This window comes from Tympanuchus pallidicinctus, unplaced genomic scaffold (assembly GCF_026119805.1).
Source record: "Tympanuchus pallidicinctus isolate F22 unplaced genomic scaffold, pur_lepc_1.0 scaffold3, whole genome shotgun sequence".
Lineage (NCBI taxonomy): Eukaryota > Metazoa > Chordata > Aves > Galliformes > Phasianidae > Tympanuchus > Tympanuchus pallidicinctus.
The window spans coordinates 13,644,963-13,659,033 of record NW_026294747.1 but is presented as its reverse complement, the minus strand read 5'-3'; the positions used below and the strand labels follow the sequence as shown (position 1 = coordinate 13,659,033).

The 14,071-nt window shown below is 42.8% G+C and overlaps 1 protein-coding gene and 2 long non-coding RNA genes across 6 annotated transcripts in view; 1 reads left to right on the top strand and 2 right to left on the bottom strand.

Moving 5' to 3' along the window:
- Positions 1–226: 226 nt before the first annotated feature.
- Positions 227–14,071, bottom strand: part of MOB2 (MOB kinase activator 2) — a 110,723-nt gene continuing 96,878 nt past the window's right edge. For all 4 annotated transcript variants that reach the window (XM_052696781.1, XM_052696780.1, XM_052696779.1 and 1 more), the window contains exons 2-5: positions 9,250–9,410; positions 7,964–8,057; positions 2,939–3,063; positions 227–1,522 (exon numbers count right to left, since the gene is read on the bottom strand). In XM_052696781.1, the coding sequence (XP_052552741.1) occupies positions 1,212–1,522; positions 2,939–3,063; positions 7,964–8,057; positions 9,250–9,410 (691 nt within the window). In that variant the 3' untranslated portion in view covers positions 227–1,211. The remainder of the gene's footprint in view (positions 1,523–2,938; positions 3,064–7,963; positions 8,058–9,249; positions 9,411–14,071) is intronic.
- LOC128087341 (uncharacterized) lies at positions 1,463–7,717 on the top strand. Its single transcript, XR_008209797.1, has 4 exons — positions 1,463–1,603; positions 2,462–3,123; positions 4,274–4,538; positions 7,223–7,717. It is a non-coding gene; the product is annotated as an uncharacterized LOC128087341 (long non-coding RNA).
- On the bottom strand, positions 4,740–7,225 carry LOC128087340 (uncharacterized). Its single transcript, XR_008209796.1, has 2 exons — positions 6,091–7,225; positions 4,740–6,057 (listed from the first exon to the last, which is right to left on the bottom strand). It is a non-coding gene; the product is annotated as an uncharacterized LOC128087340 (long non-coding RNA).

Genomic DNA, 14,071 nt, shown 5'->3' with positions numbered 1-14,071 from the left:
GTGTGTTGCTTTCCCTTGGAGTCTGCAAGTTTACCTGGAGGTACTCCTAGCAGTACCAGGAAAAAAAGACAAGAAATTGATGATAAATGCTAGTTTACAGGGTGGAAGACAAACTGTTTATAAAGCTGGTTGACAGCAGGGTTAAGAGCATTCAGTAGTGAAAGGGAAGCTTTAGGGGTAGACTCCAGTGACTTTTGGCGCTGCAAACACAAAAACAAAGCTCATGGCTGATAGATTTGTTTTTATTATTATAGAACAGATGAACTAAAATAAGCCAACAATATAATTTTATGCCAACAGCCATCTTTCTAGCACAGGCAGTGACGGACTCAATGTGCCCTTCTCCTCCCTCCCCGGGCCTCCACTCAATGGGAAACGCGTGGTGGTGGCTCTTGCACATTGGTTTTAGACCAGTGATGTTACTCTTTTCCCAGGCACATCTTTATAAATAAAAAGAGGAGGCAGAGGGAGCAGGGGAGAGAGCATATATGTTGTAGGAGCAATAAGCAGAAAGGCTCGTGGATCCTCTTGCACGTTCACATGTTGTGACCAAGCAGATGTAACAACTGGAGAATCATGCCCACTCTCAACACGTAGCAAGCCCCTAGTTGCTGCTCTAGTCAAGCCAGGAGTTTCTTCCCATTCCAAGCTAGCAAAGGGCAAGATGCACTCAACTGGGAAGCTTTTGGCAGGGGCCAGGGGCAGTCTATGTAAAACCAAACCAGAAAACCACCCCGCCCCCCAAAAAACCCAAATAAATCTGCATTTTAAGCCACTTCAAAGTAAAAGTCACTTCTTATAATATAATAGGTATTTTTAAAATGGCAAGACCCCCATCCTCGGAAGATGTAGGGCTTGCACTCAAGACCAAAGAAAGAAAAACCAAAACAACCAAACCAAAACAAAGAAGTAAGAGTGGCCCCACTCTCAGGCTTGGCTCTTCTCTAAAAACAGCACTCACCATCCACCTGAATAGGTAAAAGGAAGAGTGGACAGAAAATAAAATAAAAATTGGTGCAACTTCTCGCCAGGTGGCGCATTAAACCAAAGCTCCATACAGTCCCGTATGACTACACGTCCTGTGGGTGGCAGCATAATTTTTTTCAGCTTTCATAGCTGTATATGCCTGTATGTATATCTGAACGTATACATACACATACACACATAATATATAATATTGTTTTTAATGTTAGTTTGATCCTGGAGGAGGCTCATCTCTCCTTCACGTGGTTCTGTGCTCCTGCGCTGTTGCTGCTCCCGTTGCCGCTCCCATTACTGCTGCTCCCGCTGCTGCTGCACAGGACCTCCGTGAGGTCGTCCATGACGGTGGTCTCTTTAAGGTCCACCAGGTTGAACTCCCTGATGAATAGGATAAAATGTGTGTAGAGCGTGTTTAAGTGTCCGTGCAGCTCCAGTGCCAAAGTCTCCTTAAAGTGTGAGGAGTAGATATGGGCCAGCACGTGGAACAGGTACTTGCAGATCTTCTTCACTAAGGACTCAAACGAGTTTGGAAATTCTTTGCCTGAAAGGAAGACAGAAACACCGTAGCAGTTCCAGCCGGTCACCTCCAGTCCCACAGCACCATTTATTCTGGCAAAACTGGGTAAGCACAGATAGCTCACCTTAAAGAAGTACGGTTTGAAGCATTTCATTTAAAGATAAGGCTATGATTCTGTGTTCTGTGACTTTAAACTGTAAAGTTAAAAATCGGGAAGAAAATGTAATGTCTTTAAAACACAACATTTTTTGTTACTTTAAGAAATGATGAGAGATTATTCGGGGTTCTTGAATAATTTGTTCAGGAGTGGCAAATTTTTTGGCTGGAAACACACAGTACATCTGGTAGTCACAGATCATGAAATGGATGCTGAGGTACATGGCAGACCTCCCTTATTTCATGATTGAAATGCTGTCAGATAGAAAAGTAAGGGAAGGCTACCAGATGCCTTCTATCAGGTGCAGTCTGAATTACGATTGCTGGAGCAGTACTGTGCCCTCACTGTAGGACACTTCTTGGACAACTACTGCTTGTGATGCTGACAGTGAAACTGGGGCAAGAAGGAAAATAGAAAGCAGCCATTCTGTGCATGATGGGTGGTAAGAAGTGTGTTACTGGTCTACAGTGCATCTTGGCCACACTGACAGATCACTTAGATGAAAGGCTCTCGTTGCCCTTTTGAATTAGCATATTAAAACCCACCAAAATAACAGTCCTATCTGCTGCTACCTTAGTAGGAACTGCCTTCTTTCTAAGCAAATGCCATCACAAAAACATTGTAATATCCTAGTTCCCCAGATACCTAGTAAAGAGATTTAAGAAGCCAGCTACTTTTTTTCCTGATTAAGCCTATCTACAGTAACTTCTGCTCCACAGGTATCAGCCTTTTTTCCCTTAATTGAAGGGAATGCTGTCTTGTAAGATACAAATTTGAGTGAAAATTACTTTTCTGTTGTTTTTCAGGCCTGAAAAATCCTGTTCTTATTTAATCTTTGGAAGGGAATGGAGACTAAACAATCTGAGGAAAAAAAGCCCCGTTAGGCAGGGAAGAGGAGCGATGCTGCTGGCAATGCAATTTATTTCCCACTTAATGCATCAGGGTTCTGAAAGAAATGCTAATAACAAGGTTAAATTTTACTGGCAACACGCTGTGTTTAATACCCACATGGCGACTGTTCTCTGAACACAGGCTGCTTCCTGGAACAAAAAGCTGTACCAGTGGCAAAACATTAGCCAAGGAGTGGGAGATCTTCATCCCAATTGGTATGCCAGAAGTGTAATTCTTTGACACTGCAGGAACGAACCCAAATTAAAATAACCCCTTACAAATATACTGTGAAAGCTGCCTGGTATGAACGTATAAGCTGCATGTCAACTTTCACCTTGCTTTTTTGCACCTCCAAAGAGCCGTAGGAAGCAGCTATCCAAAGGCTGGCATACCGTATTTTGTTGGAAAGACGTCCTCGTCTGTCACAAGTTTCTGCACTGAGCTCATGACGAAGTCGACGTACTGCGGAGCAGTGCATTTGATCTTCTTCCCCCGCTCGTCATACCAGTAGTACTGTCTGTGGAGAGAGCCCACAGCGTCACGTTACGCCCTGCATCCTCAGCTGAACTCCTAAGAGGTGAGTTTCTAAATAATACAAAACCACTGCAGCATTTCTGAATAAAATCGTAGCTGCCACAGAGGAGGTGGACATCCTACATCAAAAGCCCTGAATTTCTGTTAGTCAGGTTTGCCTCTCCCCATCAATTTAGTCCAGAGCACAGGAAAGTAACAATGAGCCCCAAAATCCTGCTGACAAGTTTCCAAGTTGAGTTGCCCTGGTGAGGCAGTATAACTGTCCGTGATAGACTGAGGGTCTACAGCCTACAAAGCTGCACAGGAAGGTGCCTTATAACTATCCTACTGTTGTTGCCTTTAATAAATAAAAAAAAGTATAAACAGGAGATCTGATGTATGACAACACAAAGAAATTAAACTTGTAGTGTAATATTATTAAGCTGACAGAAGGTGGCTCCAGAACACCAGGGTGAAAAAAGCTTTGAGGTATTTGGAAGTGTTCTTAACAAGTCCTGCTGCAAAACAGCATCTGGGGAATCTTGTCACGACCCTTTTGGACATTCTTAAGCATGTGCCTTAGAATCCAACTCCTTTGTTTCCAAAATCCAGTAACATTTGGATTTAACATTTGATTGTACCAGCAGAGCATAATTCTGTAGGATCTTAAAAGGAATGGCATCATAAGCATATTGTGAGGCTCTGAAAAGCAACCTGAGCTCAATCTCTTAGCCGTCATCATCTTGATCAGCTATCAAAACTGAACAGAAACATTCTCTGAGTAACTATTACACACATCCGAGAAAGGAATCTGGACGCTAAGAAAGCACTGAAGTTTTGTTCCCTCTATTTTTGTTTCTTTAAATCATGGTTAATTAAAGCACTTCTGTGACCAGAAGCAGCTATTGGCTGCATTAGATACGCACAGTAAGAAATGTTTTACAGATAAGAAACAAAGGTTTTGGCCCACTGCTTTATCTGTAAAACATTTGAGTTATCTGAGTTCCAGTACATGAACTGTTACTCTGAACAGTCTGAGCTCCAGGTCAGGACTACTTAATTATGAGACTGATAAGAAAGACATTGTATTGCTCCTCTCAGTTCCTTTGCAACATTTTTCTTTCTTCGTTGTGAAGTTTAACCACCTCTGGATACTTTATTTTTTTTTTCTCCCTTGAGAGATAGGGATTAAATGTTTTTTCTCTGCCTAACAGGGCTGATCAACAATGAGCTGCAAGGACCTGTAGGTGCCACTTGGAAAGGGGAGTTTTATGCACACTGACCATCAAAATTGTTCTGAAGCCATTAAAGAAAAATGTTACACAGCAACTGAGAAGCTCTTATTTACAGTGTGTTGTCACTGCCCAGAAAGATTGATCAGGGACCTGAGGCTGGTGGTGTGAAGGCAGTAGCAATATGTGATGACTGTAGACCTAGTCTATGCTAGGCCATATGAAGACTGGAGGAAAGAGAGCAGAGGTAAGCTCAAACTTAAAGGGGAGAGACAACTGAAAACTAGTTCAGCTCATTTTTAGCATGTGGTGCTTGGTCTCTCTGTTATTGCCTGCAAAATGGCATAAATGGGAGAAAGAGGATGAAAACATCAGGCATAAAAAGCTATGTCAGGCACTGAAATAGGCATGGACTCTACTCTTCTCTGCTTATTTCATTTATACAATCCATGTATAAAGACTTAATTATGCAATGTAGTGAGCAAATCTAAGCTGGATCTGTTTCCTTAGTCGAGTCCAGCTTTAAGCTGGAGAAGCACAATCCCAAGCACCTCTCTGAGTGATTTTTGGTTTTAAAAGACCCAAGAGACTCTTGCTTGTTGCAGAAGAGCAGACAGGACTGTCTGCACCTCACTTTTCTCAGGCTGGAGAAACCAACCTGAATAACTGGAGTTTAGGTAAAGGAAACAGTTTGGCAACTGTGCAGGTTCACTGAGAGGACAATGCAAGTTGAACAAATCTGCTACAACATCCCACCGTGTAACCTTTTTGTCTTGGCTAATAATAAAAGAAAGGAACTGAGACCAAGGGGATAAAAGCAAGGATTGGCCTGTTGATTACAATTGTCCTTCTCATGTTTGAAGTGCTGTGAAGAGAACTTGGACATATCTTGAAGAAAAAGGGAGGTGTCCCTGGCATTCCATGACTGCCCTGTAAGCAGCTCCCACTCATGCTGAGTTCTCTCCAGGCTGGGGCCACCAAAGGGCTCAAGAAAGCAAACTGCACTGCACTGCTGGCACTGTGACAGCACAGTGCCATGGTAGGGAACAAATGAAAAGCACAAAGGAAGTGAAGACAGACATTTAAAGGCACTTCTCAAAAAGTGCTCACATTGTACAGATTTTGATTTTGTTACATTTGTAAAAATTTAGGTGACATTAAGCTTTCATAGAGGGAGAGAGGGTGGAGGTGGCAGCTCTGTTGTGAGTGGCAGAAAGAAATGAAGAAAGGATTGAGCAGAAAGAAAGCCTATTACAAAAATAATGAAGTATAACAGGAGCAAAGTTCAACCCTTACCCATTTGTTTAGGTACAACTCCTTTTTATTTTGTCAACTCATCCTCTAACCCTAGGATTGAGTATCTGTAGGAAGCCTCAATGCAAAGCAGTTCCCCAGCACCCCGTTCTGTCACATTTGACACCTCCACCCTTTAATACACACTTTGCTTAGGTAACACCAGAACAGGCCCAAACCAAGCCTGAGGGAAAGGGGGTAGGGAAAGCATCCTGGAGGAAAAAGAGGCAGAACTTTGTACTGAATTACTGAAGTCAGCCCTGAACAAAGTGGCAAACTGAGCCCTTACTTGCAGAACCTGGAGTTCTGTGACAACCCAGCATGGGTAGGCACTGCCTATTTCCAAACTGCCTCAACAAACGGATCACAGTTACAGATGGTCAAATCCAGGTCTATCAGGTTAATCAACAGCTGGCTCTAATGCTTCACTGATGTGCTTTATATACTGCAGAATAGCCAGAGGCACAATAAGTCTGATCAGCTGTGGTTTCTCCAACACAACGCACCTCTGTTAACCTTCATTAGGGCAAGGTTTTTGTTTTTAATAAAAAGTAGGGGAAAAATCTGGCTTTGTCATAGTCCTGACTGGAGATGGACAAATATGCATCCATGTGGCACTTCTGCACAATCCATGAGAACAGCTAGGAAAGGCAGAACGTACAAGTAAGGGCTGTGCAGAATTGTCACTGGAGATATTTGGAGAACAGTTATAAACAGGCCCCTCAAGGCTGACCTGCATGGAGGCATGGAGCTGGATGAACCCACGCTCCATAAAAGAACAAAATATGAAGCCTGCAGTTTGCAAACGCGCCTCAGTCATATGCCTCCAAGTACAGGAAAATAATTGGATACCATTTTGCTAAACACAAACCGTTTCAAGTTTTCACCCAAGTGTAGACATGCTTCCTGTTATTCCCTAATAGCGTAATTTTCCATTTTCCCAAACAAAGGATAGGAACAGGAACATTGTGCTATCAGTCCTCACCACTAACAATACAGCTGAAGCCACACAGAAGCACTTCCTTTCTTTATTCTGCAACATAATCTGCTTACAGGCTCACTACAGCAGAACAGAGCAGCACTGCCACCTCCTCTGAACCACTGCTTCCTATCTATCAGTTTTAGATTAACAGTTAAGACGAGTTCTTTGAACAGCCAGTACTACGTTAATAATTCAAACATGAGAAAGTTTGGGATTGAGAATCAACAAAACACTCTTATACAGCTCACCACCTCTCGGTGAGAGACACATCCACTTTTGATAAAATCTGGCCCAGTAGAGATTTTTTACTTTCTGTTCCAGCCTGCTTCCCAAGCCTCTAATATGGCTTTTCATTCTCTACAGACGGTTATCTTTTCAACTTTTACACACAAAAATATCCTCCATGCACTTTGTGTTCTTCAGAGCACTGTCAAAGAAAGGGCCTGATACTAATTTTAAGTGTACAAGATAACAGGATAGCCTAGTGCATAAAGCAAGGGTTCCTGTTAAGCACTGCCTAATTCTCATTAGGGATACAATACAGAGCTCTGCTTTTTTCCACACATTCTCTAGGGTGTTTGTTTGATGTACTCACTGCTCAGTACTAACTAACTCAGTCTTGGGTTTTAAAATCCATCTCAACTATATAATCCCAGGAGATGCAAAAGGAGGAAAGAACAAGACTATGAACACGCGCTGGAGAGAAAACAACACCCAAATAACAGGCTTATTCATAATGAAGGGGATCTCATATTCCATTATGTTGGACCATGCTAATCAAGAGGAGTTTATGGTAAATGTTTCTTATGCTCACCATATACAGTACAGCTACAAAGCCTTCTTTCTAAGCGACAGCTAGTCAACACTTACCAAGTGTACCAAGTCCTGCAGAGGGAAAGTGCCAATCCAAAACATTTTCTGTACTCTTTGCAAAGCTGCCACTTGTGCCTTCTGCTCCCAGGGGTTCCAGCAGAGAACCAGTGGCTCATGTCATGCCAGAGGTTAACCATCAGCAGCCTGGTGCTCTGCCAGCATTCCAGCTATCAGAAAGCACTCCCGGATATTTTTCAACTCATTCATCCTTCCCTGCCTTCTATGGCAGTGTTACCAGTAAGGAAATTTTCTCTTTTTTCTTCTCCTCCTCCCCGCAGGCTGTACACACAGTAATTTGCCTCTCTGATCCTACCTTATAAAACCAGCTCCAAACAGTCAAAGATCCAGTCCTCCTGCTCCTTCACAACACCACCCTTCACTGAGAAGAGGTAAAAGGATGCCCAGCTGCTGTGTCCTTACTGAGCGAAGAGATCTGCTTGCCCCGTGCCACCTAATTCCAGCCTCCTTCCCCAAGCTCCTCCCGAGGCTCTGTGGAAACCCTGTAGTAGTAAATACTGACTTACGTATTGCACACTGCCATGGTCTGACACGACTCTCCTGTGCAGAATTCTGAGATTGTACTATATTGTAAGTTGATGTGATGAAAGAAAGTTGTTGCTGAAAAACAGACACAAAGGAAAGGAGTTCAGAAATAAAATACTTTCAAACACCGGTTGTCCTCCCAACAATTATTTAAATAGATCAAGTTAAGTGACCTCAGCGTCTTAAGCTTGCATACATACTTAAACATGATTTAGTTAAATGAGTCTAATGATGAATTGCAAAACAAAGAGGTACAGAGAATGAAAGCTCTTGTTTTGATTTAAGATGAAAGCACTACGATGCATCAGCTCTTATTACTCACAAAGCAGCGAGACTGGAAAGTGTCTCTGTCATCAGCCTCACCTTTACAGTAGAATGCTCTGTTACAAGCTGAAGGCAAGCAATTTTCTACATTCTTTTGAAGTCAGACTTAAAATGCACAGTGGCTACAAAACAACATTAACAGTCCTAATGACGTATCTCCCTTGAGAAAACCAGCATGAAAACAAGTACACTGCTACTTTTAACAAATCTCCTGAGATACTAACATTTTAAAACTGTGGGACCCCCTCACTTTTTCTTAATAAGCCACTCTAAACTTTTCTAATACAGATCCAAGTAATTTCTTGCTACTGCCACATCTCGTTGGAAATGAAAACATTGGGTCACAGCCACAGGTTAGAATGGCACACACAGCAGCACAAGAAAATGCATCAGAACTGAGATTCATTGATACAGCACTCAACTGCAGTCGTTGGTCACATCTTTTGAGTCCTAGCCTGACTGCAGTTTCAATTCACACTAATTCCAACAAAGCTTGGATGGAACGGAGAGAAGTCGTCTAACCAAAAGACTCCTCAACTTCTGGTTGTTAACTCAGCTTTCATAAGAACCTTACTAAATTACAATTTTTACAATGCTTCTGGAAGGCCAACAGTGTGAAACACACTGAGCTGCACGCTTAGCAGAGAAGTCAGAAGGGGAAGTGACGGGCCTCAAAAGAGCGTTAGAAACTTTCATGCCCTTGGTGCCACAGTAACACGGAGGAAGAAACGCATCCACCTCCCCAGTGCTGAGCACAGTTGGTTTGTATAAGACAGCTTAATTACTATTCAGGGTATAATGACATGCATTATGCAGTGAGCATAAATAGTCATTGCGTGCTTTTCTAAGTGCTGAAAACAGTAAAGGAAAAAAAAAAAGAGTGAATGAATGCCTGCTTGGGTGTGGACAGCAATCTCGAGGGCTGTGTGATCAAAATACTCACTGTTGCTGGCGAGCCACTCGTTGAGGTCTATTTCTCGTGGTAACATCACCAGCTCCTTAAATTCAAAGTCGGTAATTCTGGATTTTGTGTATTCTGGCTCTAGGTAAAGTTTCTTTTCTTCCGGCGCTGGCTTTTTACCATTTGGCTTTCCCTTGGATTTCCTGCAAGACATGAAAAAGAAGATGGGTTACCTTCACTGCTGGTGAACAGCTGAAGAAACCTGAAAGAAGTCTGTTTATCCAAACTCCTGCATTTGTGTTTATACTGTTTCTCCTGCTTCCTCTCCCCTCAGCCTAACTTTCTAAATAAAGCAAAAAGTAGTTTTTGAGAAAGCGCATTGAATTCAGTCACTTTTTTCAAGTTACTGGGAAAATTCTGTACGGTGTGAAAAACTTCAGACTGAGCATTTGCAACTCCATTGCCTTTCTGTCAGTTCAGACTGCAAGTTATTTGGGAGAGTAACAGCTGGTCTGTACCTGTGAACAGCTGTGACAGCAAAACGGTGCTGCGCCCAAAGGAGATGCGCTGATGCGAGCGCGCTGCCGACCTGCTGCATCACAGTAATGCCACCTGCAGTAAAAGCAGGCTGTTGCAGGAAGATGGCTCCCACTTGGGAACATGCTCCTTCCAGACAACGTTGTGGCACTGCTTATTCAAAGCTACAGCATTACTCGGTACTCCATCCCATTCTCAGGTTCCACGCATCCTTTGGAAGTGAGCAATGGTGATTCCAGGAGCAGTGACAAATACAAAAATACCTGGAAATCCTTTAAAATCCACTGCAAACAGCTACTAGCAGAGCTGTGTCATGAAAGAAGCCTCATGAGGATCTACAAAAGCAGACTAACAGCATCCCATAGCATACATTGATTTCCATGGAGTACTGTGACTTTTGATCTCCTGTTTCTCAAGTGTTTGCTGAAATTGTCAGAGTTTTCCTCCCACTCTGTTTTTAACACCCTCAAACCAGACTGAACACAACCAGAATTCCTGGGATGGGAGTTCAGGACGGACATTTGAGCAAAGTCAGTGGGCCAACCCTTTGGGTTTTTTTAAGCTATATGTGGTCAAACAACTGCATATCCACGTGCTTCTACAATTAAAAATTCCACCTAACTGGAAACAGAAGCTCTTTTTAATGGTGGGGGACAAGTTGCAGTAGGGCCATGCTTGGTATGCACTATCGCACACATCAAAGAGATGCTGGGATTTTTCAGTGCCAGGTCTTCTTGGTTAAAGAGTGGGTTCTTAAGGACATGCAAAGCCACGACAAGTCCACCTTTGCAGATGAGTGCATTAAGTTTGCTTTTGAAACATGCCTGGATCCCATCCCAAGGAAACTGTCTTGATTCTGGCTCTTAGCACGCTTAAAAAAAGAAATCTTCCAAATACGTCTCCAAAATACACTCTTGATTTTTGCTTTATGACCGAGTTGCACATCTTCCCTGGAATGGTGTTTCACAGGTCAGTGCTTTTCCCAAAGAACATACGGTTATTTGGATTTCTCTCCCTATGGGCTCTAAACCTGTCTTCAGAGCGACTCATGGTCCCCACCTTCAACACTGCACTAAGTGGGCAGAGGCACGCCATAACTTTCTACAACTCAGCCACCAGGAACTGTCGCTATTCACCACCTACAACTTTCATTAAGCCTTGTTGCATTTCTCCTTACCTACCAGAGTGACTTCAAGATGAGAAAGGAATGCCATCATGGAGGAAAGCTTACAACAGCAGCACGATACGCACACTCTCACAATGGATTTTCATGTCATGGATGGGTAGGAACAACCACAGGAGATCTCCAGTATAGAAAAGATGGTTGCCCTGTATTCCTACATGTTCATGAATAATGTCAGTTAGAGAAGACACACCTGTGACACAAACATCTTTTTAAGGATTACACATCCAGTAGGAGAATAAACTAAAAGCACTACTTCAGATGACCAGTTTAGCGTGTAGCTGCTTTTCTTTCACATTTTCTGTCATCTCCTTTTTCCACAGCAGCACATACCAATCAAAATGAAGCCTACAAGATATATATCCCTTAGGTTGATTTAATGAAGCAATCTGGACTAATTCACACAGCTGCAGCCCAAAGGGATGTCCTAGGACACTTGAAGTCAGACATTTCAAAGCAGAATGCTTTTAACACAGAGGAGTTACTTAAACTGGCAGATCCTGGTTCTCAGCTATGCATTCTTGTCTTCAAACCCTTATATTTGCAAGATTGCTTTTGAACCTCATCACGTAGAAGTGACCTGGAGATAAGAAAGAAGCATCCATGAAAGAATTGCAGAAGGGCCTTGGAGGTATTTAAAGAAGGTATGGAAGATGTACTTCACTTGTGCCTGGGTGCAAGGCTTCAGGTTTTCAGAGAACTTGAAATCATACCCAAGGAAAACACAACAACAAGAAAGAACAGATTATTGTTTGCTAATCTGTGACCTGACTTTATATGACACAACACGTTTGTCCTGTTCCTTTTGCAGGACTACCTTATTAAGTCTTGAAACTACCTCACCCTGACAGTAAGCAGCATAAATCCACTTGATGCTATGCATTTGGCCCTGAGCTAATAAAAAGCACTCGAGGGCACGAATTTGCCTAATTCCAAACATAAGCTGCCTTGCTCCTACACTGCAGAAACCAAGCCTGATGTGCTCCAAGTAGCACCTTCGTACCAGTTGGACCTCTGGAGAGACATTATTAATGTCTATCCAGAATGCACACCTTGAGTTTTTTTCAACTGGTTGGTCGGGGAAAGGAGCAGGATTCAGATGTTCATGGATAAGTTGATTTTGTAAAGAAATGAGAGTTACAATTGCGTAACAGTCAGGCAGAATATCCTTTCAGTTTAAAAGAGTGGTTTGGGAAACCACATTGACCACTTGGGAGAAGAGAAGCAGTGTGGATAGAACAGTCTGCGTGCCTTTGCTGCACTTCAGGATACTTAAACCAAGAGCCCTGCGTCAGGGCTGTGCCACGTCAGCAAAGAGGAAGAGGAGGGAAGAGGAGGGAAGAGAGAGACAGAGAAGTCACAGACAGTCTGCCATGGAGCCAAGATGCAGAGGGAAACCACGGGAGGAAGCTGGATGCAGCAGACTGAGGCAGCCTTGCAGTGAAGAGAAGAGCATTGCGTTTACCTCATTCTCACTTTGGCATCTTCTTGCCATTTCAAGGAAAGAAACAAAAATGCAATGCTGGGTATTTCCCACAAGTTTGCTAACACAAACAATTATGAGCAGTCCTTGTACCAGAAAAAAGGCCCCAAACGCAGCCAAGCTCATTTCCACACAAACGTCGCTTCTTTGCTGGATTAGTACGTGCAGCCACTTTGCATCTTTCAACAGATGGTAAGTCTTTCCACAACTGCCTCAGTCTGGAACTGGATCATTTCAAACAGAAGCTTCCTGGAGGAACCCATGCCCTGCCCCTTTCCAAAGCTCTGCCTCACTTTAAGAAGGAACCCGTCTCACAGGTACCATCACAAAACCTGCAGCAACTGATACGAAAGGGTTTTAATTCACGCTGCTGAAACCTGAATGTCAAAGCACCATCTGCAGCACCAACTTCTTTTTAACTTCCAGCAGCTGCTAAACATTAGAGCAAGACCATAGGATTTGTTTCCACGATCAGATTTTCATGACCTGTGTGCAGTTTGGTTGGGATAATACATGGTGCAAACGCTGTAACTACAAACAAAAATATACCCCAGTTCTAAGAATGCCAAGTTTCGAAGCGGACTGCACATCTTTCCTCAGGCAGGGCTGTGGTTGTATCAGACTTTCTAGCATTAATTGAGTCATGCTCAGTCTGGGTTGCAAAACCATTGGTTTAGCTTAGAAGCTATCAATAACAGTCAATACTAAAGCACTTTCTTTGCAGATGTAGAAAGCTGGAGCATACAACAGTATAGAGAACAGCTGACGACGTGATCAAGAGCCAACGAGTGACAGCAGTGTTAAACCAAAGCTCAGACATTTATTAAAAAGCACAAAGTTAACAACTTAGCTTCTTTCTGCTCTTCTTTCCCTGCAAGTGCAGCACTGTTTCAATGGCTTATAAGAAACCTCCATCTACCTGAAACCAACTCCAAACGCACATAGAGAAGCAACTGTTACTCTTTGTTGCGTGCTGCAAAGTGTTTAAATTCAAAAGGCCTTCTTCAACTTTTTGTTTTAAAGCATACAAATACAAAAAATGACACGTTGCTATTTCTGAGCTGTCCCAAACACCCTTATAAGGGAACACTACAGCAGCAAACATAAAGCAGCACGTTCAGAAACAGTTCATTCATCCTGCTTTCAATGAAAGGAAATGTGTCAAAAACAGTAGAGTTGCATTGTTCTACTCAGGAAACACCCAAATCCATCACCTGTAGTCTATTTACTGGAAAATGGAACTCAATGTCATAAGACCACAAGAAGGGCAGTATCCTAAAAAAAAAAACCAAAAAACCAAAAAAACCCCACATCCTAAAGCCAGCAAAAGCCCTGATCTGTGTTTACCCCTGTCGTTGTGAACAGTAAGAATTCTGCTGAGCACGTCTCAGCACTTGTATGCCAGATCAATGTACCCCCAGTGCAGCACTGCACTATGGGGACGTCTGTCAAGGTCAGATCAAAACTTTACCATGGGTTCTTGTCTTTTAATTATGGAAAGAACATCTTCATGGAAGCCAAGGAAAGGTAGCACTCAGCAGTTTTTACTGACAGGTAAACCAGAGTGCTAATTCATTCTTCAGATAAGTCTCAGGATAGGTTTGGCTTTGTTTGGTTTTAGGCACTCCTATATGATGCCATGGGCCAAGTTACATCCAGGA